The sequence below is a fragment of the Otolemur garnettii genome, unplaced genomic scaffold, assembly GCF_000181295.1.
Source record: "Otolemur garnettii isolate 467f Iridium unplaced genomic scaffold, OtoGar3 scaffold00090, whole genome shotgun sequence".
In the NCBI taxonomy this organism is placed as follows: domain Eukaryota; kingdom Metazoa; phylum Chordata; class Mammalia; order Primates; family Galagidae; genus Otolemur; species Otolemur garnettii.
In genome coordinates, this window is record NW_003852485.1 from 1,135,643 (window position 1) to 1,163,598 (window position 27,956).

At 42.2% G+C, this 27,956-nt stretch overlaps 1 protein-coding gene across 2 annotated transcripts in view; it reads right to left on the reverse strand.

The window, feature by feature from the left end:
• Nucleotides 1–27,956, reverse strand: part of DPP4 (dipeptidyl peptidase 4) — an 84,123-nt gene that overhangs the window by 50,978 nt on the left and 5,189 nt on the right. The window contains exons 3-5 of one of the 2 annotated variants that reach the window (XM_023516350.1): nt 3,741–3,839; nt 3,242–3,333; nt 1,918–1,998 (exon numbers count right to left, since the gene is read on the reverse strand). In XM_023516350.1, coding sequence (XP_023372118.1) covers nt 1,918–1,998; nt 3,242–3,333; nt 3,741–3,839 — 272 coding nt within the window. The remainder of the gene's footprint in view (nt 1–1,917; nt 1,999–3,241; nt 3,334–3,740; nt 3,840–27,956) is intronic. The other variant, XM_023516351.1, reaches the window with a different exon arrangement.

Genomic DNA, 27,956 nt, shown 5'->3' on the forward strand with positions numbered 1-27,956 from the left:
CCAGGATGCCTGGCTATTTTCTTTGGTTGCAGCTGTCATTGTTGTTTGGCAAGCCCAGGCTGGATTCAAACCTGCCACCTTAGGTGTATGTGGCTGGTGCCTTAGCCACTTGAGCCACAGGTGTGGAGCCAGGGTGTGCTCTTGATTAAAAATTTGGTCTATATGGAGCAACAAAAATTTTCATAGAACGCAAAAATAGTAATTTTTTTTTAATTTCAATGTAAGTACAATTTACAAATATAATACATTAAAAACAATTATGTATAGGGTGGTGCCTGTGGCTCAAAGGAGTAGGGCACTGGTCCACCCCTGGGACCTTGCCCAGGAGGGTAGGAGGGAGTTTACATTAGCCTTTTCATTTCCAAATGAAGTTACATTAACCTCTTCATTTCCAAATGGAGTTACATTAACCTTTTCAGCAGCCAAAAACCGTATATTCCCTTCCCATTGTCCCACTGATCTCTAGTTTGTCACACATTCTTTCCAAAAATCGGGACTTTTTTAAAACGAGGCGGGACGTCTGGTCACCTTACTATAGTCCTAGCTACTTGGGAGGCTGAGGCAAGAGAATTGCTTAAGCCCAATAATTGGAGGTTGCTGTGAGCTGTGATGCCACAGCACTCTACCAAGGGCAACATAGTGAGACTCTGTCTCAAACAAACAAACAAAAAAAGCACTATTGAACCTGACAAAAGAGGAAGTTGCACGAGATGACCTTTCTTTGTTTGACTTGCCCCATATGTTATTAGCCTTTAACATGGAAAACTGCTATCTGTGGTTCTGAACACTGGTTGCTGGCTTTACCCCCCAGAGACTTCAGTTTTATTGATCTGGGGATTGGAGCTGACACTGGCAATTTTTAAAAGTTCCTTAAATAAATTTATTCTAGAGGTAGCAATAAGGAACAGATTTAAACAAACAATAATCCATTAACTGGCAATAGACTATAAAGTTGTGACAGGATTCTGATTCACTTATAGTTGACTAATTTAGCAGCATGCAGTCAGAGTCTTCTGTCCAGGAAATGGAGCCCAGCATAGTGAAACTAGTGTAAATGTTATCGTTGATAGTTGCCATCCTGGGATGATAAATGGAACAGAGAATGGTTTTCTTGGCCTAAGTACAGCAATGTTGGTGTGTGAGATAAGATGCCTCAGTACTATTTGTTCTGGGGGATAAAAAGGGTATGGGTGTGAATCCCCCCACTTTGTATTCTGTTTTCAATACAGAGTATTTCCATAAGCATCTAATCTTTGCTACATGTCTCAAAACTTCCTATACTTGGCAACTGTTGTCAAATCCACCAATAATCACAAAGTTACAGTTCAAGTTCCTGGCCATTTGCATACTAAACAGGAGGAGGAGGATGTGAGGTTAGCCCTACCCTTTCCTGAATGTGTGAGAATCAGTGTTGGGCTGGGCAGCCGGGGGAAGCTGAGTGCTCTTGGTGACGTGCTGAGGCTCCCTTCCTTAAAATGGTTTGTATATGTTGGGAGGGGGTCCAGAATCTCTTGTGCCACATTTAACTCTTTTTAAAGCAAATACTTACTGAGGGTCTTACTATATGTAAAGCTAAGACAAAGGAAATAAGAGGTCGTATCACTGGATGGCCAAGTCAGACGTGTAAACTTACCTTTAAATTATATGATAAATGCCCATTATAAATTTTTATTGACTGATTAATATCCATAGTAGAATATTAACTATGTATTTTACTATTTGAAAGCACTAAAAATGAATTCCTTTTAAAACAGTGGTTGAACTAGTCTTTTATGAATTGATTGTGAATTGATGAGTTTTTAGTGCCTCTGATGTTACTTAGATGTCAATCTTAAATATCCGTACACTGGAAATCAGTTATAAAACACCATACTCTAAGATTATTTAAATGCCACAGTAAGAAAACATTTCTTTTACCTTCGCATAGTTATATTCTAGGAGAACAAACTGGCGATCAGGAGATACTGTATAATCGTTTATAGAATGTCCAAACTCATCCTGTCAATCGAGAAGAAAAAAGAAGAACTGAGCACTTCCGTTTAGCTGCCGTCACTGAGCACTAACTCCATTGTTCTGGACACAGGGTTGTGCCTTGGGAGTGCCCAGTCTAGGGATGGCACATTCACCCACCCTAATGACCAGGACCCAGAGTGGTGATTTGTGCTAGAAAACCAGAAAAGGAAGGATTAATCCTAACCGGGGTGGTGAGGGGGAGGATGAGGAAAAGAGAAAGAACTTTCTTAATAGAAGGAATGGAGTGAGGAAGGCCCCAGGTGTGGGAAAGGGCACTCATGCCTAAGGGTTCTGTGTAATCTGAAGATAGCTTGGGGGTGTCAGACTCAATGGAAAGTGAGAGGACACCAAATTAAAAAAAATAGCTGAGACTTAAATAGAAGATGGGGAAGGATGACCTATTTTTGCATGTGGGAGGGACAGAGTCAGATCTATCTTTTACAGAGTGGCTGAAATGAGAGGGAAGAGCAGAGGGGTGGCAGGAGGTGGGCAATGCAGGGCTGGTCTACAGAATGCGGATAGAGCACTCATTACCTCAAGATTAAGGGAAGTTTGCACTAGGCCTACACAGTGGAAGTGGAAATCTGTGAAATGATTGACAGGCAGAGGTTTGTGGAGTGGCTAATTATATGGATATAGGGGTTGACAGAGATGTCAGGGATGATTCAGGTTTCTAGCTTAAGTGACATAAAGGAGAATTGAGTGACTATTTATCAAGATTGGGTACTCAGGAAGAGAAATAGATGCTTTCAGTTTGCTGGGACAGTGAAGGGGAGATAAATAATTTTGTTTGCAATTCTGACTTTAAAATGACCAGGAGCCATCCAGGTACAGGAGCCCTCAGGCTATTAGCAACTGAAGTCTGGCTCTGGGGTGGGGTTGGGGTTACGGTTAGGTGTGGTATATGAGAATCAGGGCCAGAGAAGAGAGTGCACCATGATGCAGGATTGCATGAAAACCACAGTGCAAAGCCAGGGTGAAGCTAGTAAGTGGAGACAGAGCCCAGAGGAACACTTACATTTGAACATATGAGCAGAGGAGGAGGAATCGTCAAAGAAGACTAAAAGGTAGCCAAGGTAGGGAGCATTTCAAGGACAGAAAGATCCACTGGCCATATGCTGCAGAGAGAGTCCAAGAGGATGAGAAACGAATAGTGCTCGTGACTTGAAGCGCAGGGAAAATATAACCCAGACTTTACTGCATGAATTAATTATCTGATTAAACATACAAATGTACTGTTCTCCAAAAACATGGAGCTGTTTCCATACTCAGCATTGAATAGCAAGATATTATTTTCTTGTTTGTAGAGATATTCATGATCTATAGAGAGAAAACAGCCAGATCAATATTGCAAGTTGCTATTAAACATCTACATAAATAGACAAAAATTATGAAATAAAATTTAAGATTTAACTTCACACAAGTATCAAATAAACATTTCTAAGTTGAGAAAACATGAAAGATCAGTATCACACTGGAATTCATTCACTTTTCTATTGTCAAGATTTCAATTCACTTCTAACTTTTGATAGTACATGTCAAAGAAATACTTGGGTTTCTTTCTGTCTTCTTTTGTACCCTTAAGTAGGAAAAAAAGCATCTTAAAAAACAAGAATTGTATCTGGTAAGAGCCATAAAAGTGACCCACTACTCACCCTACCTAACTAGGATGAACTTAATCTTAAAAATATGCCTTCTACAAAAAAAAACACAGTAATAATTCTTACCTGAAACCCACCGTAAGGAGTAGCCCTTCAGTCTAAAATTATTTTTTAAGTAATCAGTTAGAGTGTAAGTTCTCCGAGAGTCAGCTGTAGCATCATCTGCTGGTTGAAAAAAGAGCCAGGTGTTCAGTAAGATGGAAGAACCTAAGTTTCAGATAAAATAAACAAATGGATCTCTACAATGGACCCTGCTCACAAAATGCAGGAATGTGTCACAAAATGCAAGACACATTTTGAAAGATTTCAGACTGGACGGATGGAGAAAAACGCATTAAACCACCACCACTGTGTGCCTGTTCCACTGTGTTATATTGGTGTTATAATCATGAGTTTCCCTGTGAAGGTTTCAATCAGCTATGTCTAATAGAAACACAGTATGTGAATATTTTCTTATAGTCATATTTTAAAAAAAATTACGATGAAATTCATTTTAATAGCATATTTTATTTAGACCAAAATATCCAAAATATTATCATTTTAACTTGTAACCAATATTTAAATGTTATTAAGGAAGACATTCCTGGTTTTTTTTTTTTTCATATTAACTCTTTGGAATCAGGTATGTAGTTGGCAGTTATAGCATATCTCAATTTGACCAGCCACATTGCAGGTCAATAGCTACGTGTGGCCACGAGGCCAGAAACTGCTGTAATGAATGGCATGGGGGCCAGATCACTCTTTTTGGAGGCCTTGAGGTCTACTTCAAGCTCTTTGTTCCTTTGAGACCTTCAAGGTATGTTGATCACCCAATTCACAGATCACTGTTTCTATCATTGCTTGTCCTTAAATTTAGTGGAATTTGTGTGGTTTTGTATTCTGCTACGGGTGACCCAGATTCAAAGTCTGAAAATCATTTCTGATGTCTCTCTCTCTTTTCCCCCCACTCCCATCTAATGACCCCATTGATTCTTCCTAGGAAATCTTTATTCCAGGTAGCCCTGCCCTCAAGTTCCCCCACTCTAGTCTTTCCTCTACACAACTACTGGAATGATTTTGCTAAAATTCTACTTTCATCTGGTGATCGCTTCCTCAACAGGTTTCAGTGCTTTCCCATCACCTACGAGAATATTCAAACTTCTTAGCCTGACAACTCGCAGCAGCTCTCCACAATCTGACCCCTGACTACCGTCATCGGCTCATGTCCAGTCTGTCCCTGCCAGAACCAGTTTGCCCAGAGTCATGATCTGCTCGCTGAAGCCAGGTCATCTGCTTGGGCTTTTCCGCCTCCGTCCCTCTCCCAAGTCACTTCTCTACAACATCTTTCCTGCTGCCGCAGCTGTCAAGATCACCACCCTCCGAATCCCACTGCTCTCATGAAGATTTCAGTTTGGCCCTCCTGACTTTTGCCCTCACACTACTTATTTGGCTCTTGTCATTTAATGACTTGTGACAACTGGTTTTCCATGCCTACTTGGGTGGTGTCCTCAACCAAGCCATGTACTCTTTGAAGACAAGGACTTGTTTTCTGTTTGCTTGTTTTGTGGGTATTTTGCATCAACCTTTAGCATCTAGCACAGTTCAATGCCACAGGAAGCATATACCCTCACTAAGGTTAACCAATTGATATAGGATAACACCCTAGAAGCACAATCAAACCTATGTGATTGAGTCTTCCTCCCCAATCTCAAAACCCATCTACTGATGGCAAAGAGCTTAAAGCATTTTTTCAAATCCTCTACTTTCTCCCCATACCCACAAACATGCATTCAAGCAATCAACCACCAACTAACATTTCTATAACTGTAGTTCTTACTCTTTTGGGAACTGGAAATCCAGTAACACCTTGTTTTGTTAGTTTTTCAAAGCCTATGATAGGGTAATTCTCTTACAGGATATGTTTTTTCAAAAAATGTTATATATATATACTTTTTTTTTGAGACTGAGTCTCACTATGTCACCCTCAATAGAGTGCTGTGATGTCACAGCTCACAGCAAACCTCAAACTCTTGGGCTTAAGCGATTCTCTTGCCTCAGCCTCCCAAGTAGCCGAGACTACAGGGACCCGCAAGACGTGACTATTTTTTTGTTGCAGTTGTTATTGTTGTTTTAGCTGGCTCAGGCTGGGTTCGAACCTGTTGCTCTGGTGTATGTGGCCAGCACCCTACCCACTGAGCTACAGGCACTGCCCTTTTTTGTTTTTGTGACAGAGTCTCACTTTCTTGCCCTTGGTAGAGTGCCATGGTGTCATAGCTCACAGCAAACTCTTGGGCTCAAAAGCTCTTCCTCCTCAGCCTCCCAAGTAGTTGGGACAATAGCTGCCTGGCTACTTTTTAGAGACACAGTCTCGCTCTTGCTCATGCTGGTCTCAAACTCGTGAGCTCAAGGGATCCACCTGCCTCGGCCTTCCACAGTGCTGGGATTACAGGCTCATGCTGTACACCTGGCTCCTCAAAAAATGTTCTTAAGATTTTATTTCTTCAGATCTTATCTGATAATAGACTTGCATCTGCCTGTGAAGCCTTCCATTTCAAGGGATCAAATTGCTACATTTCACTTCATTACTTTTTAAATTTAAATTCCATTTTTTAATAGGTTAAAGAGATTTAAAATGCATTTTTTCAATTTAGTCCTGCATTTCATTCCTGAAAAGTTAGTAAGATAATCATGTTTATTAGTAGAAATATAGCAAGTTAGCAAAATCAGCCCTTTAACTTATTAACTTACAAAAAAGAAGTAAAGCTTTATACTACTGAAAATATCATTGGAAACTCATATTGATTCATTCACAAAACACTTTCAGTTGTTTATATCCATCAAATCATTCTGTCAGATATCACATAGTTAAAAAGAAGTACTGTTTAAAAAATGCTACTGAGGAGAATACCCCCCGTTATCAAGAACTATTAGTCTAAAATGGACCAAAAAACCACATCCCCAAATTAGTGTAATTAGAGGTATAGATGGTTACAGACATTCACAATCCTAATATTGTCTGCTGATGTAGATGTGTCCATAGACTTATAGATATAGATTAAAAAATAAATAAAGACACACATACATAGATGATATAATAATAAAATAGAGACACAGATCTATGGAACAGAATTGAGAACTTAGAGGTAAAACCATCTCATATCACCTTCAATAATCTTAAACCAAAGCATACACTAGCATCCCTTTAAATAAAAAGTGCTGAGAGAACTGGTTAGGCTAGCCATATGTAAAAGACTGAAATTGGACCCCCACCTCTCACCACTTACAAAAATTAACTCATGCTGGATAATAGATTAAAATCTGAAATACAAAATTATAAAAATGCTAGAAGAGGCTGGGCGCAGTGGCTCGCGCCTGTAATCCTAGGACTCTGGGAGGCTACAGCAGGTGCATAACTTGAGCTCATGAGTTCGAGACTAGCCTGAGCAAAAAGTGAGATCTCATCTCTACTGAAAATAGAAAAACTGAGGCAATAAAACTGACAATTGCTTGAGCCCAAGAGTTGGAGGTTGCTGTGAGCTATGATGCGATAGCACTCTACCTAGAGTGATAGCGTGAGACTCTATCTCAAAAAAAAAAAAAAAACTCTAGAAGAAAGTATGGGGAAAACTCTTTATGACATCAGCCTCAGGAAAGAATTTATGAAGAAGATACCATTGGCAATTGCAACAACAACAAAAATAAATAAATGGAACCTGATCAAATTTAAAAGCTTCTGCACAGCTAAGAACATAATCAACAAGGCAAACAGCAATCAGAATGGGAGAAGATATTTGCATGAATAATATATGTATATTTTATACACACACTATTGATAGCTGGGTGTATTCTCCCAGTAGTATTTTTCAAATAGTACTTCTTTTTAGTACCACCATCTGACAAAGGGCTAATAAAATTAATTAATTTTGGGGTAAGAGACATGAACAGAATCTCCTCCCAAGAGGATAGACAAATAGACAAAAAAAAATGTTCATTATCCCTTGCATCAGAGAAACACAAATCAAAACAACCTTTCGATGTATTGCCTAACCCCAGTAAGAATACTCCACATCACAAAATGCCAGAGCTACAATTAGTGGCATGGGTGCAGAGAGAGGGAACACTTATACACCATTCATGGGTTTGCAAACTAATACAGCACTTTTGGAAAGAAGTACGGAGAATCCTGCAATCTCATTACTAGGCATCTACCTAGAAGAAAAAATAATCACTTCATCACGTGGACAGCTGCAGTTGCACATTTATAGCAGCTCATTTCACAATGGCAAAGATGCGGAAAGAACCCAAGTCAATGGATTAAGAAACAGTGGAATATGTATACCATGCAATACTATTCAGCCACAAAAAAGGTGGAGACTCTGCATATTTTGTATTTACCTGGATAGATTTGGAGAACATTCTCCTAAGTAAAGTATCTCAAGAATAAAGAATCAAGCATTCCGTGTGCACAATACTGTGTTAAAACTAGTAGGTCAACAACTATAGGCCCACAGGAGTAAAAAACACAATTAAATTCAAGAAAGGGGGAGGAGAAGAGGGGAGGATTTGATAAGTTCCCACCCACCAGGTAGGGATGTATGGCACACTACCTGGGCGAGGGACTCAACTGAAACTTGGACTTTACCTTACAAATGGAAACAATGCAACCTAACCATGCTGCCCTCATACTGATCTGAAATTAAAAAGAAAAATAGATGTATCAACATAGAATGTCTGTCATTGACTCTAGGTTTTATAGAAAAAGAATTAACTGAATAACTATAATCGGTCACATATAATATTATCTCATTTAAATGCTATCTCACTTAAAGATATTTACCCAGGTTTTTCAGGGCAACACGCTTATGTTGGACTATTAAAATAATTGAGGAAAAGTTCCCTTGACATCACCTGCTGCTTAGCATGCTGCCATTCATGCTCAAATGAAGTCTTCCCTGAGCACGACCCTCTCCTGCCCTCCTCCCACCTGGCTGGCTTCGTTCTCTCATCAGCCCTTAGCTTTTCTAAACCCATCATCTCTGACGCTTTCTGGCTCTCCTCCGCGCACGGGGGCCCTTGTGAATTGGTTCCATCTGCTGATGTTCTAGATAACAACACTGACGCCCCACTCCTGCTACAGCCCAGGACAGCTCTGCACAGCCGATGCCTACACCGGCTTGTGTTGGGCTCCCTCAGCTGCTTTACAATAACCCTGCAGCCCAGTCCCCATATGTTGGCTACCCAGTCCCAGAGCAGCACAGCTACATGGGAGCAAGCGGAGCAACAAATGTTCCTTGTTTTTTTTGTCTTGCCATTTGATAAGCGGGGCACATTGGAAGACAGTTTTGAAACATCTAGATAAGCGAGTTCTGCGAGGCATGAGTGCCAAGTCCAGGTTTTGACCTTTAGCAAGCTCATAGTTCGCTGCCAAGTTACAATCTATTTTGTCAAACCCTTATAGGACAGGCTCACGTTTCTTCTTCCTTGTCGACTTGCTCACTGACAGGGCACTGCCACAGCAACAGATGAAAGTCTTTGGCTGCTTTTGTGATTTTCCTGGTGTGGCCTGGGACACGCCGTTCATTTGACTTATCAGTTCAGAGAATTGTGAGCCAAGAGAAGCAGTTAATCATATGTTACCCATCAGCTCACACAGAGACTCTTAGATTTATCTCTTATTTAATTAAAAAAAAGAAAAGGTTAGCAATTTTATGCTTTACCTCTTTGGCTAGAGCAACTATTAGGTTGGAGCATATAAAAATAATCATTTTTATCAGGTAAAAAAGGTAAAATAGCAGCACTTAAAATAGATCAACATGATAATAAATTCTTATCAGGCCAGGAGGGGTGGCTGAGTCCTGAACTCTCTAAACTTTGGGATTGTTTGAGGCCAGGAATTCAACACCAGCCTGAACACCACAGTGAGGCCCTGTCTCCACTAAATTAATTTTTATTAGAGTCTTAAGGCATCTTAATGAATTCTTAATGTAGGATTAAAATCATTTCCGAATAAATGTAATCTCAGAATGACAAGACCCAAATAAGAAAATATTGTTCCTGGGGTAGTCTTGCTTTGATCACTTGTGATTATATGATTATAGGATATTTTAAATACTTTTACATCTACTCATAATAAATACTTTTTGTCTATATTAAACTCTAACATATATTTCCACTTCACAAAGATAAGCTGTTTTGGTAAATAAATGGCTAATGAAATACATCTAAAAAGAAATGTGCTCTTTAAAGCTCATAAAATGCATAAAGTTGTTAAAAACAGGCAAAAGAGATATCTGGTTATAGAGTTCCTGTGTTCCATATGGTAATCAGTTCACATTCCATATTGATGCTTATATCTACGATGAACATAAAGAAATAAAATGAGTGTTACTTCAAAATTTGCTCTAGCAAGATCGCAGCCTTGACATAGGGACAGAGGAAGAAAAATAAAGAAGGCAGAAGAAGAAATTGACTGAAAGGCTTCTCAGATCCTGTAGAATCTGTATTATCCAGCGGCACGGGCAGGCTGCCACCTACATCTATTGATTTGACAAATACCCAGTAAGGAGTTGAGTCGCTGATGTCTTTGCAGTCAGAGAGTCTGAATTTAAATCCAGACCTGAGGCCTTGGGACAATTACTGAACCTTTCCTATCATTTGAGCAACTGTGTCTCCTCCAAAATTCATGTTGAAATTTAACACCACCACAGTGGGCCTTTGGAGGAAGTGATTAGTGTCTTATAAAAGGGATACAGGGAACTGACCTAGGCATTTTTCCTTCCCACCTTCTACCAGGTGAGGAAGAGAGAAAGAGGATGCTATGCAGGGAACAGACCTTCACCAGATGCTGACCTACCTGCACCTTGATCGTGCACTTCTCAGCCTATGGAACTGCACGAAATAAAGTGCTCTTCTTTGGGCAGCGCCTGTGGCTCAGTGGGTTGGGCGCTGGCCCCATATACTGAGGGTGGAAGTTTCCCCACCCGGGGCAAACTGCACTAACCAAAAAGATAGCCGGGCACTGTGGCAGGTGCCGGTAGTCCCAGCTACTCGGGAGGTTGAGCTAAGAGAATTGCCTAAGCCCAGGGGTTGGAGGTTGCTGTGAGCTGTGATGCCACAGCACTCTACTGAGGGCGATAAAGTGAGACTCTGTCTCTACAAAATAAATAAATGAATAAAGTTATCCTTTTTAGTAATTACCCAATCACAGGTATTCTATTATAGCACTATGGATGGACTAAGATAAAAATTGATACCAGAAAGGCCAGGCACACTGGCACACGCCTGTAATCTTAGCACTCTGGGAGGCCAAGATGGGTGGATTATCTGATCTCACAGGTTTAAGACCAGCCTGAGCCAGAGGGAGACCCGCCTCTAAAAATAGCTGGGCATTGCAGTGGGCGCCTGTAGTCCCAGCTACTTGGGAAGCTGAGGCAAGAGAATCTTTTGAGCCCAAGATTTTGAGATTGCTGCGAGCTATGATGGCACAGCACTCTACCAAGAGGGACAAAGTGAAACTCTGTCAAAAAAAAAAAAAAAATCAATACCAGAGAAATGGAGTGTTGCTGTAACAGATACCTAAAACTGTGGAGGTGGCTTTGGAATGCGGTAATAGGTAGGGGCTGGAACAATTTTGAAGTCATGCTAGAGACAGTGTAGACTGCTATAAGGACTGTTAAACATGAGTCTGGTGAGGGCTTAGAAGAGGAAAGCTGTAGAGACAGCCTCAGTCTTCTTAGAAATCCTTCAGTGATCACAATCAGAATGTGGTAGAAATATGGGCAGTAAATGCTATTCTGATGACTTCTTAGCTAGAAAAAAGGAATATCTTATTGAAAACTGGAGGAAAAGGCCATCCTTGTTACAAAGTGGCAATGAACTTGGCTCAGTTGTGTCCATTTATCTGTGGAAGGCAGAACTTAAGAGCAATGAACTAGGATGTCTGGCAGAAGAAATTTCTAAGTGGAGTATTCAGGGTGCTGCATGGAGTCTCCTGATTTCCCTTAGTAAAATGTGAGAAGAGAGAAATGAATTAAAGATGAAATTTGTAATCAAAAGGAAAGTAGAACTTAACAATTTGGAAAGGTCTCAGCCTGGCCTGAGCCTGGCAAGTTGTGCAGAGTGAAAAGGCTGGTTCAGAGAGAATGCCAAGGATGTGGCCATGCAACTGAGCTCATTACGGACAGAAGGAACCCAGATACTAGTTATTCATCAAGACAAAGGAAGAATGATGCTGAATGCATTTCAGAGGTTATGGTTTTATTACTTCTCCTAGCACAGACCCAGAGTGCCAAGGCCTAGCGGACAGAACTACATCAAAAGAAGGGCCCTGGGCATCCCTGGGACCTCAGCAATTCACCGTCCTGCATGATCTTGAGTCTCTGCTCCCTACATTCTGGCTCAGCACTCCTGGACTGCCCCATGTGTGCTCAGGCCGGCCGGCCTGCCCTTCCAAAGGGTACAGAAGACAAATACCTATCTATGCAGCAGCCACGTGGTGCTAACTCTGCAGGGCACAGAGTGCACGGCTGTAGTCACGGTGACCTCCGCCTAGACTTCAAAGGATGCCTCAGAGAGCCTTGTGGCCTAGGCAGAGGACCGCCACAGGGGTGGGGCTACTGCCAAGGGCTCCCACTAGAACAATGTGTAGTGGAACTGTAGGGGCAGGGTCACCCCTGTGACCTCAGAACCATCCATGTGAAGTGTCAGCCTGGGAGAGCCACAGACGCTCATGGGTTCTGTACTGTGGGCTGTTCCTGGCAAAGCCATGAAGAGGAAGGGGCCTCTGGGACCTTAGGAACACAGCCCCCATCCCAGTGTGTCTAGAGGTGGGGCATGAAGTCAAAGATTATTCTCAAGCCTCAAGATTTCATGTTTGCCTTGCTGGAATTTGTACGTAAATTGGAACCTCCGAACACTTTCTTCCTGCTGTTTCTCCCTTTCGGAATGGGAATGTCTAGCCTGTGTCTGTTCCCCCACAGTACTTTGGAAGCACATAACTTGTTTTATTTCATAGGTTCACAGCTGGCCTCAGGATGAATTGTACCTTGAGTCTCACCCATATCTGATTTAGATGAGACTCTGGACTTTAGACGTAAAGTTGATGCTAGAACCAGTTAAGGGGTTTTGAGGCTGTTAGAATGAAATGAATGTGTTTTATATATGAACAGAACATGAATTTGGGGGACTAGGGGTGGAATGCTATAATCTGAATGTCCCCCAAAATTCAGAGTTTAAAACTTAATCATTGGCTGGGCGCAGTGGCTCACGCTTGTAATCCCAGCACTCTGGGAGGCCAAGGTGGGTGTAATCCTAGCACTCTGGGAGGCCAAAGTGGGCAGATGGCCTGAGCTCACCTGTTCAAGACCAGCCTGAGCTATAGTGAGACCCTGCCTCTAAAGCTACTCTGGAGGCTGAAGCAAGAGAATTGCTTAAACCCCGGAGTCTGAGGTTGCTAAGAGCTATGATGTCATAGCACTTTACCAGGGGTGACAAAGTGAGACTCTCTCAAAGGAAAAAAAAAAGGAAAAACTTAATCATTGTTGGAGTGATATTAAGAGGTGGGGCCTTTGGGAAGTGATTAAGTCATAAGAGCTCCTTGCTCTTGAGCGAATGAATTAGTGCCTAATCTTCCTTCGTTCCTTCCCTCTCTCCCTCCCGCCCTCCCTCCCTCCTTCTTTCTTTCTGACAGGGTCTTGCTCTGTTGCCCAGACTGAAGTACAGTGGTACAGCATAACCACAGCTCATATAACCTTAAGTTTGAATTTCTGTGCTCAGGCAATCCTCCTGCTCAACTTCTTGAGTCCTGGGACACAAGCACACACCATAGTGCTCATCCTGGATTAGTAGCTCATTGGAGGGCTGGAGACAGCTAGCTTAGGCCGTTCCTTTCCACTCTTCTGCCACGTGAGGCAGCAGTAAGAGGGGCCTCCTCAGACACTGTATGCTGGTACCTTGATATTGGATTTCCTATTCTGCAGAACTGTGAGAAAATAAATTTCTGTTGTTTATATAAATTTCTGATGCCTGGTCTGTGACATTTTGTTATAGCAGCACAAACAAATGAAGACAATTCTTTTAAAGCCTCAATTTTTTAATCCATAAAATGAGAATAGTATTTAGCCCATAGGGAATTACAATGATTAAATGAGATAGTACATGTAATATACTTAGTTAAGAACTAGAATTTAGAAAGTCCTGCGGATATGTTACCCTATATATATGTTTTGTTCCAAGTGTGTGCTAGGCAATCAAAATACAAAGATGAAGAAAAAAGCATCTTTCTCTGAGCAGTAAGATTAAGAATTTAACTGCAGTAAAATAGTAGTCAATTAAGCGTCACTATTTTCATAACCAAAAATGATTTTTTAAGACATCACGAGACTGTCACATTAATAAAACAGCTCGGATGAGTGCAGCATAATCATTTGCCAAGTGCTAATGAGTATCACTTTCTCCCTTCCACGTGCCTAACTCCATCCCTAGCATCCCTCAGTGGGCGTCAGCAGTTTCCAGTATGAAGGGAAACACTGGACTTCATGGAATTAGACCGTGCGAGAGGGGTGCTTCTCTGATCACTATACCTAAAAGGCATTAGGTTATGATCACAATCAGAAGATTTACTTTCGCCACAGGAAAAACATCCAGGGACATGTGATAAATGCATTGTCCTTGAGCTGGAGGCTGTAGCATGTTGGCACTGTCTACTGTCACCACCCACCTTAGCATTAGCATCAGATGACCAAACGTATTAGGAATATGACCACTGTGATTTCAGATGTCCATAGTGAAAAGCCAACCCAACAGTCCAAAGCACATTTCCCAGAATAGCAAGAGTTTGGATGAAAGGAAACACCTTAATGGGATAGTCTGTCCTGGCTCTCACCTCACTTCCTCCTCCTCCTCTCCTCCCATTCTACTCCATCCACACTGGTCCCCGGCAGTTCTTCAGACACACCAGGCTTGCTGTAGCTGCACCTTCCATCTGGGATGGACTCTGTGGTAGCTGCACCTTCTATCTGGAATGTTCTTCTCCTGACATGCCTGCAGTTTGCTCTCTTACCTCCTTTAGGTCTCAGTTTCAATGTCTCATTTCTTCCCCAGACTGGCACTGCAGCCCGTCTTTCCTGCCCTCTCCAGCTTTATTTTTTTTTTCCTTAGCAGTGACACCATCTAACATACTATATATTTTTCTCATTTATTGTCTGCACCCCTTTGATTAGACATAAGTCCATGAGGGCACTGATTTTGTTTACTATTGTATCATTACAGCCCAGAACTGTGTGCCTGGCACGCGGTAGGCACTCAATAAATAATTGTTGTATGAAAAAATAAAAATGAGACTATACAGGCTTGGTGCCTGTGGCTTAAGCGGCTAAGGCGCCAGCCATATACACCTGAGCTGGCGGGTTCGAATCCAGCCTGGGCCCGCCAAACAACAATGCTGGCTACAACCAAAAAATAGCTGGGCATTGTGGCAGGTGCCTGTAATCCCAACTACTAGGGAGACAGAGGCAGGAGAATCACTTGAGCCCAGGAGTTGGAGGTTGCTGTGAGCTGTGATGCCACAGCACTCTACCCAGGGTGAGAGCTTGAGAACTCAATGGAGCCCCCTGGTATATTTAAAAAAAAAAAAAAAAAAAAAAAAAAGCAAAAAACGAGACTATACAAAAATAAGAACCAAAATAGCTCTAAACATTGTTAGGAAGAACGATGACCTTGGCCAGACAGGTCCACACAGAGCTGAGACAGGAGCCTAGAGTTCCTGCCTGCCTTTGGCCACCATTAGCTTAGTTCACTTCTCTAAGCATACGCCAGCCATTTACCTATTGTCTTTCAGCTCTAAGTATGCCCTTCTTTTCTCAGTAATGCTGGAAATGAGATCTAGAGCTGTATTTCCAAGACCACTTCATCTGCAGGATTCCTATTAGGTTCTGTCTATAGGGAAAAACAGGAAAGAAACTTTGGACCACAGCAGAAGAGAAGGGACACCCCTCTTTCTTGCTGATCTTGCCAGCATGTGCCCGCACCTGCCCCAGCCTCTAGCTTCTTTTGTAATATACAAAACCTGCTTCATCACACCTCTTAGCAGCACCAGAAGCAGCTGGGCACACAACACATCTTAGAGTTTTGAGCCCAGATCTTCAGTGATTCTCCTTTCTCTTTGTTGCCAAGCCCTAAAGGTGGCTCCTTCTTGCAATTACTATCTTTCGGGTACCTCATAATCTCTCTTTTGCTCTTTTATTTGATAACCAATTTTCATATTAAATCCCTTTGCCAAAATATCTGGTGTGATATCTACTGGGTGTCCCCAAAGTTACCCCTTAAGTCACCATACATACTGAAAAACGGGAAATTGTAGCTAAATGTGCCTTTATGTACAAAATATGCATTATAAAACTTTACAAAATCTTTGTAAAATATTCTCTATGTGTTGGCCACCTCTTTGTAAAATTTTATAATGAGCATTTTGTAAATAAAGGAACATTTAGTTTCAATTTCCCATTTTTCAAATGTATGGTGACTTCAGGGACAACTTTTGGGACACCCTACATATTGATCGCTGCATCCTAACTTATACTCATCTTAGCTGTAAATAAAGTCTCTGGAAGCTATAAGAATACAACCTCTCGACTTGGGGTCAGCAAAGTTTTCCTTAAAGGGTCAGAGGGTAAATAGTTCAGTCACCATGGGCCAATGGTCTCTCGTCTTTGCTGCAACAGCTCAAGCCTGCCAGTGTTGCCTGAGAGCAGCCACAGTGCACTAACAACTGGGCACACCCGTGTTCCCGTATAATTTTATTTACAAAAGCAGGTGGCCAGCCCTGCCTGTAGTTTGACAACCCCACCTAGCCATTGCTCAAAATTGTGAGCAACATGAAAAAAAAAAAAAAGGAAAACAAAAATTCTGCTCCCAAGATTGGTTTTGAAAGACAAATGTTGAAATGTAGCCTTGAATAAATGCAGCAGAAAAAGGAAAGTGGACAGAATATTCACGTCTCCGTAGTCGGCCACGATGGGAATCTTCTTCTCGAGGCACTGGTAAAGAAATGCAAGGCTGGAGGGGCTGCCTGAGCTCACCCCAGTTTCCACTTCCCTGTTCCTCTGCCATCACAGCAGGCAGGAGGCCGCACACTCAGGAAGCCAGCATTGAACAAGGCACAGGACTGCTTGGTTCCCTTTTGAAGTGAAATTGCTTTTTTTTTTTTTTTTTTTTTACTGATTTTAGTCCTTCTCTCTCCCCTTGATAAGAGGCTTCTGAAAATAAACAAAACTGGTCCAATAATGGCCTAAACTGACATTTATAGAGCTTCTATGGCCCACTAAACTATCATCCAAGATGATATAATCCAATGTAATCTGAGGTGATGAGAAACAGCTGGAAGGTGGAACGTGCTTAACTTTATAGCCTACTGACCCACAGCCCCATGAAACATGCAACTATTTTAGCAAAGGGCTAGTCTCTCTGGACAAATATTTAAAGTAGTTCTAGTGAGGCATCAGTGGAAGGCCATATCGTACAAGGAAAGAAAGATCAGCTTGTATAAGAAAGAAAACTGATTACAGAACATCAGCATTGAGGGAAACTGAAAGCTCTGATAAGGACTCATTGAAGAACTTTCCAGAAAGATTTATAAGTCTACTCAACAAGGCTACTGTTTGTGACAAGCATTTGTCATCCACGATAATCAGGAGAAGCAATCGCTGGGGAGGAAAACTGCCACAGAAGTTTCCCTTTCGATTTGCCAGGCAAAACAGTGAAGAGTTCAGGGTAAATGTTATTATACTGCTTGCCTGGGGCGCTGGCAAAAGGGAGAAAAAAGTAAATATATATAAAGAATAATGATTATATATTCTTGTAGAGTTCTTCCAAGGTGCTAGGTTGTTGTAGGCACTAAATACTTTGCCTTTTTTTGGAGATTAAGTCTCACTCTGTTGCCCCAGCTAGACTGCAGTGATGTTATCATACATAGCTTAGCTCACTATAGCCTCAAACTCCTGGGCTCACATGATCCTCCTGCCTCAGCCTCCTGAGGAGCTGGAACTATAGGCATGCGTGACTGTGCTCAGCTAATTTTTGTATTCTTTGTAAAGACAGGGACAGGGTCTTGCTCTGAACATCTAACCTCAGGCAATCTTCCTACCTCAGCCTCCCACTCTGCCTAGTCCATTAAACACATTTATTAAGTAATTTATTCCTCTTATCTTCACTCCCATTTTATAGATAAGGAGACCGAGGCACTAGAGCAAAGTTCCATGAACCAGACAGTGTGACTCCAAAGCTTGTGGTTATAGCCACTGTTCTTAGCCTGTCCAAATCTTTGGGGCAGTGGACTGTACACAGTAAATACTGTGCTGGCAGTTTTTATGAATTGGTGGATATGAATTAGGCCTTCTGAAAGTGGTTGAATTCAATGCTTGCAAACAATTTTAGTAGGCAAGTCAGTAGGATCATTTGGACTTGGGTCAGTTGAACCAAGTTTTTCTAGTCCTCCAAAATCTTGTACTCTTGTACTCTTTTGGTACAAGTTCTCTCCAAAAAGTCTACAATTTTTCTGTTTAGACTATATTTAGAGTGGCAACTCTGTGGCTTGCTGGAGAGAAAGTTATGCCATCCTTGTTCTCTTTTGCATAGTATATCCAATAACCTCCATCATCTTTCCCCTAAACTCATAGGAAAGTAACTATGCCAGAGCAGCACCTGTGGCTCAAAGGAGTAGGGCACTGGCCCCATATGCCACAGGCAGTGGGTTCAAACCCAGCTCTGGCCAAAAAAACTGAAAGAAAAAAAAAAGTAACTATGCCTATTTTAATCCAGATTTCTTTTCTTCCTTTTTAAAAAATCTTTCCCGGCTGGGTGTGATGGCTCACACCTGTAATCCTAGCACTTGGGAGGCTGAGGTGGATGGATTGCCTGAGCTCAGGGTTCAAGACCAGCCTGAGCCAGAGTGAGACCTTGTCTCTAAAAATCGTAGGGCGGTATGGTGGGCATCTGTAGTCCCAGCTGCTCGGGAGGGTGAGGAAAGAAAATTACTTGAGCCCAAGAGTTTGAGGTTGCTGTGAGCTATGATGCCTCAGCACTCTACCAAGGGTGACAAATTAAAACTCTGTCTCAAAAAAAAAAAAAATCTTTCCTGGATTTTAAACTTCATGCAATGGTAAATAACTCAGGTCCTCCAGTGTATATTTTGAAAAAAATTTGAAATTGTCCAACAAAAAGATTCGATGATTCTTCAAAGCAAAATCTACCCTAAGGGGCTTCTGGGATCTGTCTCTCCTGCCCGGATCTTTCCTTAGAATGCAGAGAGAGGGGCTTCCTTCCTGACAGCTCTCCTTCAGCCCACACCTCAGAGCCCTGGCTCCTTGATTCCCAAGGGATTTTGTTCTCATGTCATCTTTTCCCCCTCAGATATCTTCAGTGTCTTTTCAGGGTTTACTCCTTCTCTGTCACCAAGCATGTAGAGGGAGGGTGCACCTTCCTTGAAGAGATACCAGACCCTGCTGCCTCCTCAAGCTATTTGGACAAACTTCTCCAATAGACAGGCTGCATCTGTGGCCTCCCTTCTCTCCCTACCCCTTGTTGTGCCTCTTGAAGTACCCTGGACTCTTTTCTCCCTCCTCTTCTTATTTAAATGCTGATTTCCTGTACCGTATATTTTACAAATTAATCAAGTCATTTTATACCATTTTGGTACTTAATCTGATTGGTCTTTTCTTAACTAGACAATAAATAAACTGAGAAGAGGAATGTATTGTGTTTGTATTATGTTTTTATCAAAAACAGCTAGTACTGTACTCTATGGATAGTAGGTATATATGATCTATTACTGGATTTGACCCTGTGCTTATGAACAGAAGCATTGTAACAAGAATTGTAGCTCTATTAAAAAGTGGTCAGCAGAAATATTTTTCTTGCTTGAGCTCAAAGATAATTTCTTTAATTCACCAGATATTTGTTTAGCAACCACTATGTTACTCAATATTCTAGGCATAAGAGATATAACCACAAAAAAAAAAAAAACCACAAAAAACTCCTGCCCTCATGAAGCTTACATTCTAATTGGCAAAGGCATATGAACATACAATAAGTAATGTCATCATGTGTTAGGGGGTAATAAGTGCCACAGAGAAAATATTTAATAGGGCAAGGAAGGGGACAGGAAGGTCAGGTTTGAGGATGTTGCTGCTTTTAGTAGGATGGTTGGGAAACCCTGCTAGTAAGGTGGCATTTGGGCAGGGAGCTGGCGGAGGCGAGGGGGTGCAGAGGACTACTGGCAGACGGGCCAGACAAAGCCTCTAAGGCCGGTGAGAGACGAGGTAGGGGAGGAGAGGAAGGAGCTCAGGTGGTGACTCTGTACTCAGGGTCTTGTTGGCCATTTTGAGAGTGTACAGTTTTCACTCTGAGAAATGGGACGCCCTGGAATGGATCAGAGGAGATGAGGATAGAATCGGCTTATGATAAATATGATCACTGTCTGAGCTTTGTATTGCAGTGTCACATATAACTGCAAACTTAGCGGCTTCACACATCACCCAGGCATCACTCAGAGTTCTGTAGGTTGGTCCAGCCCAGTATGGCTGGGTTCTCCCTTCAGAGTATTATAAGGTGAAAATGGAGGTTTTGAGTTGTCAGCTGGAGCCTCTGGGAAAAAATATACAGGTTGTTGGAAGATTTGGTTCTTGAAGTCATGATGTTCCCATTTACTTGATGACTGCAAGCCAGGGGCTGCTCTCACCTCCTGGAAACTACCCACACTCCTGGCCACATGGCCCTCCATATTCCAAGTAACAACAACACATCAGACCTTCTCAAACCTAGGAGGCCTGACTGTCGTGCTGTGACCAGCCAGAGGAACTCTGCTTTTAAAGGGCTCCTTTATTCAGTCAGGCCTAAGAGGTAATCTCCCTTTCTTAAAGTCATTTGTGCTGTATAAAAACCCTAACCACAGTAATAAAATCCATCACATCCGCAATCTCAGGGATTAGTACAGAGGAGGGAGGGGAGACAACCTTGGAGGTCATATTAGAATTCTGCCTACCACAATCACCTTGCACTGTAGAAAGGTAAGAAAAGAAATAGGGAAGTTTTTTGCAATAACTTAGGTGAAAAGTGATGGCATCTTCAACCAGGGTGGCAGCAGAAGAGGTGGTGGGTATGGTCAATTCCCAAAGAACATGAAGCCGGAAGTGTCAGGATCGCATGGATATTAAAGTCAGCTACTGCAAAAAATGGAATTGCTATTTGCTGGGACAAGATGTACTCAGGGAGGAATAGGCTTTGAGGGACAAAGAGTTTGGGAGATGTCATTCTAACATGCCTACATCACATCCAAATGGAGATGACCAGTAAGCAGTTGTATATATGTACTCAGGAGAGAGGTCTGATCTGGAGATAAAATTTGAGAGTTTCCAGGTTAAAGATGGTATTTAAGACTATGGGAGTGAATGAGATCATCGAATGTAAAGAAGAAAGAGGTTTTAGGTTGGAGCCCTGGAGGAGTTAGAAGTCAGAGGGACAGGAAGAGCTCTGAGAAGGTTGGAAAGCAGCACATAGCTGGGCAGAGGGACAGCTGGGAGAGAGGGGAGTCCAAAGGGAGGGAGAGGATGCCCAATTGACCTGCACCTGAGACGCAGAGTGAACACCCAGCTCCCCTCCAGATTTGGCAACACCAAGGAGGAGGCTAGAGACTTCAACAAAAACAGCAGTTTTAGAGGTGTGGTGGGGATAATCCTTCCTCCAGTGGGTTTAAGGGAGGAAAAAAGGGGAGAAGCGGAGCAGTGCCTGTGGCTCAGTGGACAGGGTGCCAGCCCCTACAAAGAGTTTGGAAGATGTCATTCTAACATGCCTACATGGGTTTGAACCTGACCCTGGGCAAACTGGAATTTTAAAAAAACTGGGGGTTTTGGCGGGTGCCTGTAGTCCCAGCTACTTGGGAGGCTGAGGCAAGAGAATCGCCTAAGCCCAGGAGTTGGAGGTTGCTGTGAGCTGTGATGCCATAGCACTCTACTGAGGGTGATGACGTGAAACTCTGTCTCTAAAATAAATAATAAAAAGGATGCCGACAGCAGTAATAGAGGACTCTGAGAAGTTCTGTGGTAAAGAGAGCAGAGAAAGGGAGTGGCAGGTTGGCAGGGATGTGGGTGGGGATGTTTTATTTATTTTTTAAAGGAATATAAGAGATGACAGCATATTTATGATCAAGTAGAGATAAAAATGATGTTGATGTAGGCAGGGGAATAGGTGGAGCTTTGCCTCTGGGTCAGCAGAAGGGGATGGAGATAGTAGGAGAGGGAGGGCCTGGCAGGGACAGGAGCCGGAGGTTTGCCCATCCCCTGGGACAGGCCCAGGCATGGGGGTTCCAGGGGGAAAGTGAAGTTCTCTTCTAATGGTTTCATTTTCCTCATTAACACAGAATCCTGGTCCTCAGCTGAGAATGAGCATGGGGCAGGGGTGCTGGAGGGTGGAGGAGAGGCAATAGCTAAAGTCATTCACCAGGAGTGCAGGTGAGAGGGACGGGAAAAACAGGGTGGCGGTGCAGGCAGGACTGAGGGGCCACGGGGTGCGGGTTCTGGATTCCCCTTTCAGTACAGTCAGACCCTTTTCATTTTCAGGAAAGCACTACCATGCAGAATAACTTTCCCCCCCTGGAAGTTTGACACCAAAGATTTGTGTCATCTTTAGTTAGATTCTTTTTGTCCATGTCAAATCAAATTGGAGTTTCTAGACTTTGTGAGGTTTTGTTTGCTTTCATTTATTCGTTTACTTATTTATTTTGTTTTTACGGCCATTGCTTATTTCAGGTTCTACTTTCTTCAGTTAGCTTTTGCAGATCCAATTTTTACTGTTTTTAAAAAAGTTCGTTTATTTTATTTTATATTGATTGTTTCTGCCATTTTTCCCATTATGAATTGGATAAATTATGGTTAGTTTCCATGGCTGTTTATGAGAAAATAAAAAGTAATTCCCATCAGACATTTCTGATCTGCTGTAATGTCTCACATTGTACCTTAAATATTGTAAATTCAATTCTTCCCTACCTATGATCACTTTGGGTGCCAAGAGAAAGCAAGTGCTGGGGTCAAAGTGCCCTTTTGATCAAAAAGGAAACAGCAAAACACTCTCTTGCAATAAACCTACGTGGCTAGGAATGTGAGAGCAGACCTGGCTTGATGCCTGCCCTCTTTGGTGAGAAAACTAAATTCTTCCAATGTAATTAAAAGAGAGCAATAGCCACATATATGATAAACCTACATGGACCCCCCGATTTCTGTCTTTCAGAATTCCCAATTCAACTTAAGTGCTTGTCCTTCTCCTTCCACATGCTAAGGAAAGAAGCTCCTCTTCAGCCCCAGAAAGGTGAGGGTTTTTTTGTAGTTTTTGGCCACGGCTGGGTTTGGCCACATCTGGCATAGGGGGCCGGTGCCCTACCCCTTTGAGCCACAGGTGCCACCCCTAAAGGCGAGTCTTGATTAGTCTAGTCCCATCATCGCAATTCATTCCTCTTGGGAGTGATTAGGTGAGAAACAAAGTACACCAATCTAGCCATCAAGACCTGAAGGTCTGCGAGGTCAGAGGACTTCTGGAAATGGCTTTTCTCCCTGACACAACACGCCACCAATAAGCAAGGCATCCTCTTTTGTTGGGAAAAGCCAAATGAGCCAGCGCTGCGTGGAGCTGCAGCAGCCACGCTCAACTATGAGAGGAAGCCCTTGGGGACCCGAGTTCTTGAAGATGGTATCACACCGCTGCATTATCAAATATAAGCAATGCTCGGCTTCTGCATTTCTCATTTTCTTCTGATTACGTACAATGTAAGATACTAATAATCATAATACAATAATAAAACTTCATAGTTTACACTACTTTTGGTCAGGCTATTCTGCTACTTGAAACCAAAAAACATTCTCTCTTTTTTTTTTAAGACAGGGTCTCACTCTGTCCCCTAGGCAGGAATGCAACGGTATGATCATAGTTCACTGCAACCTCCCTAACTCTAACTCCTGACATCAAGTCACCCTCCTGCCTCATCCTCCTGAGTAGCTGAGATTAAAGGTGTACACCACTACACCCACCACTGCACCTGGATAATTTTCTTATTATTTGTAGATATAGGGTCTCAGTGTGCTGCCCAGACTGGTCTAGAATTCTTGGCCTCAACTGATCCTCCTGCCTCAGAGTCCCAAATTGTTATGAATATAGGCATGAGAGCCACTGTGCCCAGCGCCAGAATATTTTTACACAGTCTTCATACAGAATCAGGGGGCTATAAATTGATGAAGACTGACATGGAGGTGAACTGCATGCTTGGGAGACAGTGTGGTGGCTGGAGGATTAGAAGGACTGGATTGAGGCCTATTAATTATTAACTCTTTATGCTTGGTTGGTTAGGTACAGACTTCCTGGGGCAGCATTTATACTTTGCTCATTAGTACTTCTATAGCACTTTGATCATTTACTAGAAGGTCCAGACTTAGCTCTTTTGATTATAGTTAATGTGTATGTTTCTATTAATATGATGGATTATTTGAGGACAAGGGTCGTATCTGCAATCTTTGTATCCCCAGGGACCAATGATGTCTAGCATATAGAAAATGCTCAATAAACAGATGCTGAAGGTCTTGATGGAGGAGCAAGAAAGGGAAAAGGTTGGGGTAGGAGAGAAGCAGCCCCCCCAAAATGCAGCCATCCTCAACACCACCTCCCTGCCACCATGTATGGGGTAAAAAGCTGCCATTGCCATTGTTGCAGTTTCCGCTGCTGCCTCCTATACTTCTCTTCTTGGCCCCAGAAGGATTCCCAGTGGTATAATGTATGGGGAGGGGAGTGGGAATTCCTTATGTGGCAGCTATTAAATGAGAGTGGGATAGTGAGACAGTTATCTCAAAGAAAAAAATGGAGAAGACCAAAGAATAAAACAAGGGTTTTCCCATGAAAATGAAAAAAACATATATGTGTATATATGTGTGACTATGTGTATGTACTATATACATACATATGTATATACTGAGTTGGCGATTACCTTCTGATAAGTCTGTGCTGGGTGAATATGAGGTAGAAAGCCCTTACAAGCCTGGCTTTGGAAAGGGGAAGGCTGATCCAGTAGGAAGACGGAGTTAGTCAGAGGAATGTCTGCAAATTAGCTTTTAGGGGAAGGAAATTGCCATAGGGCAAGAGGAAATCCTTCACTTTGTCCATCCAGTGACCTGTCTAAGGAGTCGTCCTTATCCTCTTTTCCTCCCTCACTCTTCACATGACAATAGATTAGGTCTTAACTCCAAAACACATTCTGCAATTTTTTTCACTTGTCTCTGTCTCTGATGCTACCACCCTTGTCCAAGTTGTCAACATCTCCCACCTGGACAAACCAACCCCATCCCTAAGCATTATCCACACGGGAGTCAGAGATACATTTTTGAAATGTAAATAAAATCACGCCAAACACATGCTCATGGTAAAACCCTCCAGTGGCTCAAAATCATACCTGGGATAAGAGAGAAATTTCTTTACTTCCTTGATATGAGAAGATGAAAAAGTGACGGGGGGTGGGGGGTGGAACTACTTTCTGTGTCCCTCAGTCCTCTCTATCTCACTTTATTTTCATCATAGCATTTATTATCATCTAAATATAGTTGTACACATGCCTATAATCTGCCCCATGAAAGGTCAAGGTCCAGGGGAGCCAGGTCCCCATCTATACTGCTCAGGGCCATGTCTTAGTCCATTGTTGTAAAGGAATACCTGAGGTTGGTAAGTCATAAAGAATAAAGACTTATTTGTCTCATGATTCTGGATGGAAAGTCAAAGATTGGGCATGCACCTTGTGGGTCTACTGCTACTTCCACTCATGGCAGAAGGGGAAGGGGAATTGGTGTGTAGAGATCATATGGGAAGAGAGGAAGCCAGAGAGAGGGGCAGGTGCCAGGCTCTTCTGAACAACCAGCTTTCACGGAAGGTGATAGAGGGAGAATTCACCTCTGAGAAAGGGGATCAGTCTACTCATGAGGGAACTGCTCACCTGGCCCAAGTACATCTTATTGGGCCCCACCTCCAAAACTGGGGATCAAATTTCAGCATGAGGTTTTAAGGGGACACACATCTGACCAAGCAGGCCATATTTGGGGTGACTACAACAACACCTGACTTACAGTAAGCATTCAGTAAATGAACTTGCAAATATTGCTTCAGGACCATGACCCTGAAAATGAGAAATAAAAGTCAGCCACAAAATTCATGAACCTGAGTCTGAGCAGAGTAAGCATTAATACAACTGAGGAAAATTAGAAAGAAAGCTTGAGCCTCACAGAAATAGTATTAGGGTTATAATGACCACAGAGCTCCTTTCAGGGGGACCTAGTGTGCAGAAATCAGGAGGGGTGGATGATAGAACCCACTTGATATTCACCCTTCCTACTCCCTGTTTCTGTTCTACATCCTGAACTCCTACAGCTCTTAGGCAGGAACAGAAGTCCTCCTCGAATTATCTCTTCCTTTTGGTCCTTAGATGTTGAATTATGTGACCCAAACTCATAGTTCTACATGCTTCCCCAGTGAGGCAAAAAATAGTGTGCATTAATGTGTTTAGTAAAAGAAAGCAAATAGTTCATATTTAAGTTTTAAAAAGCTTCCCATAAATCATAATTTAGAAGTACAACATAAAACTGAAAATATAATCCTTGACAAACAATAAAACCTCAGTAGTTCTAATTTAGTGGTTTCAGGTTACTCTCAAACACACACCCTTGTTTGGAAGTCATAATGGAGCTGTGACCACTGAAAGTAGAAATATTTACAAGATATTGATTTACAACAACGAAAGGATTAACATCCAATCATAAAGCGATAATTAAACATTAACCTAGAAAAACTCTCACCAAAGCATTTCTTTAAATCAGCTATTTATGGGAGGGAACCAGTAAACCCAAGGAAGGCTAGAAATCAAAGATTTGGATTTCCAAGATCCAGCATTTACTTGCAAGCACCTAAACTATGCCTCAGTTTCTTCAAGTGTTAAAATCAAGATAGTGATGCAATAGGGATACATCTCTCTGACCTGAATTGCTCTGTGAAAATCAAATGAAATAATATAACTTGCATCAGAAACAAAACAAGTTTAACTTAGTACAAATAAGTAAATCCAGACTTGTTATTACTATGAATACTATTACATAAAACCAGTCAAAAACTTGGGAGGTCAGTCCTGGGCTGGAAGTTGTCTGCAGACAGCTTTATGTAGGAAAGAAGTATTAGAAGTAGGCTCTTTTCCTCTGAATACTTAGCATACAGGGATTAGCAGTCATGAAATTATAATACAGGTATGCAAATGAGAAGTTGTAACAATTATGCTAATAAGGCCAAGTTGATTTTATAATGATTACAAGCTAAAAGAAGGCTATAGAGTTTAATAGTATCAAGTATCAGCTCTACAGTCACATTGCTTCAGTGTGAATCCCACTCTGAAACTTTGATCAAGTGCCTTAACTTCATTGGTAGCCAGCCTCCAAGATGGTTCCCAGGGTTCTCCATTTCCTGGCATTTGTGCCCTCCCACATTGTATCAGATTTGGTCTGTACAGCCTACAGTTCACAGCAGAAGTCGTGGTATAGCAGCCACTTCTGAGGCTTGGTCATAACAGGAACAGTGGCTTCCTGCTTAGTTCCTCTTTGGATCCTTCATTCTAAGGGAAGGCAGTTGCCCAGTTATTCTAAGAGACCTGTATGATGGAGAACGGAGGCCTCTAGCTAACAGCCACATGAGCGAACTTAGAAGTGGATTCTGCAGCCCCAATCAAGCATTCAGATACATCTTGATTGCAGCTTCATGAGAGACCCTGAGCCATAACTACCCAGTTAAGTCACTCCCAAATTCCTGATCCACAGAAACTGAGATAACAAGTATTTATTTTTTAATTTCTGGGATAATTCCTTATGCAATGATAAGATAACTAAAACACCATCTCAAACTTTCTCTAAATCTTCTGTGCAAATGAAGCAACAAGACAACTTCTCTCAAAGGGTTGTTGTAAGAAGTAAATGAGAAATACATTGAAAGTCCTCAGACCAGGGCCGTGCCTATGGCTTAGTGGGTAGGGCTCCAGCCCCAAATACCAACGGTGGCGGGTTCAAACCCTGCCCTGGCCAAATTGCACCAAAAAAATAGCCGGGCATTGTGGTGGGCATCAGTGGTCCCAGCTATTCGAGAGAGGCTGAGCAAGAGAATCACCTAAGCCCAGGAGTTGGAAGTTGCTGTGAGCTGTGATGCCACGGCACTCTACCAAGGGTGACAGGGTTAGACTCTGTTGCTACAAAA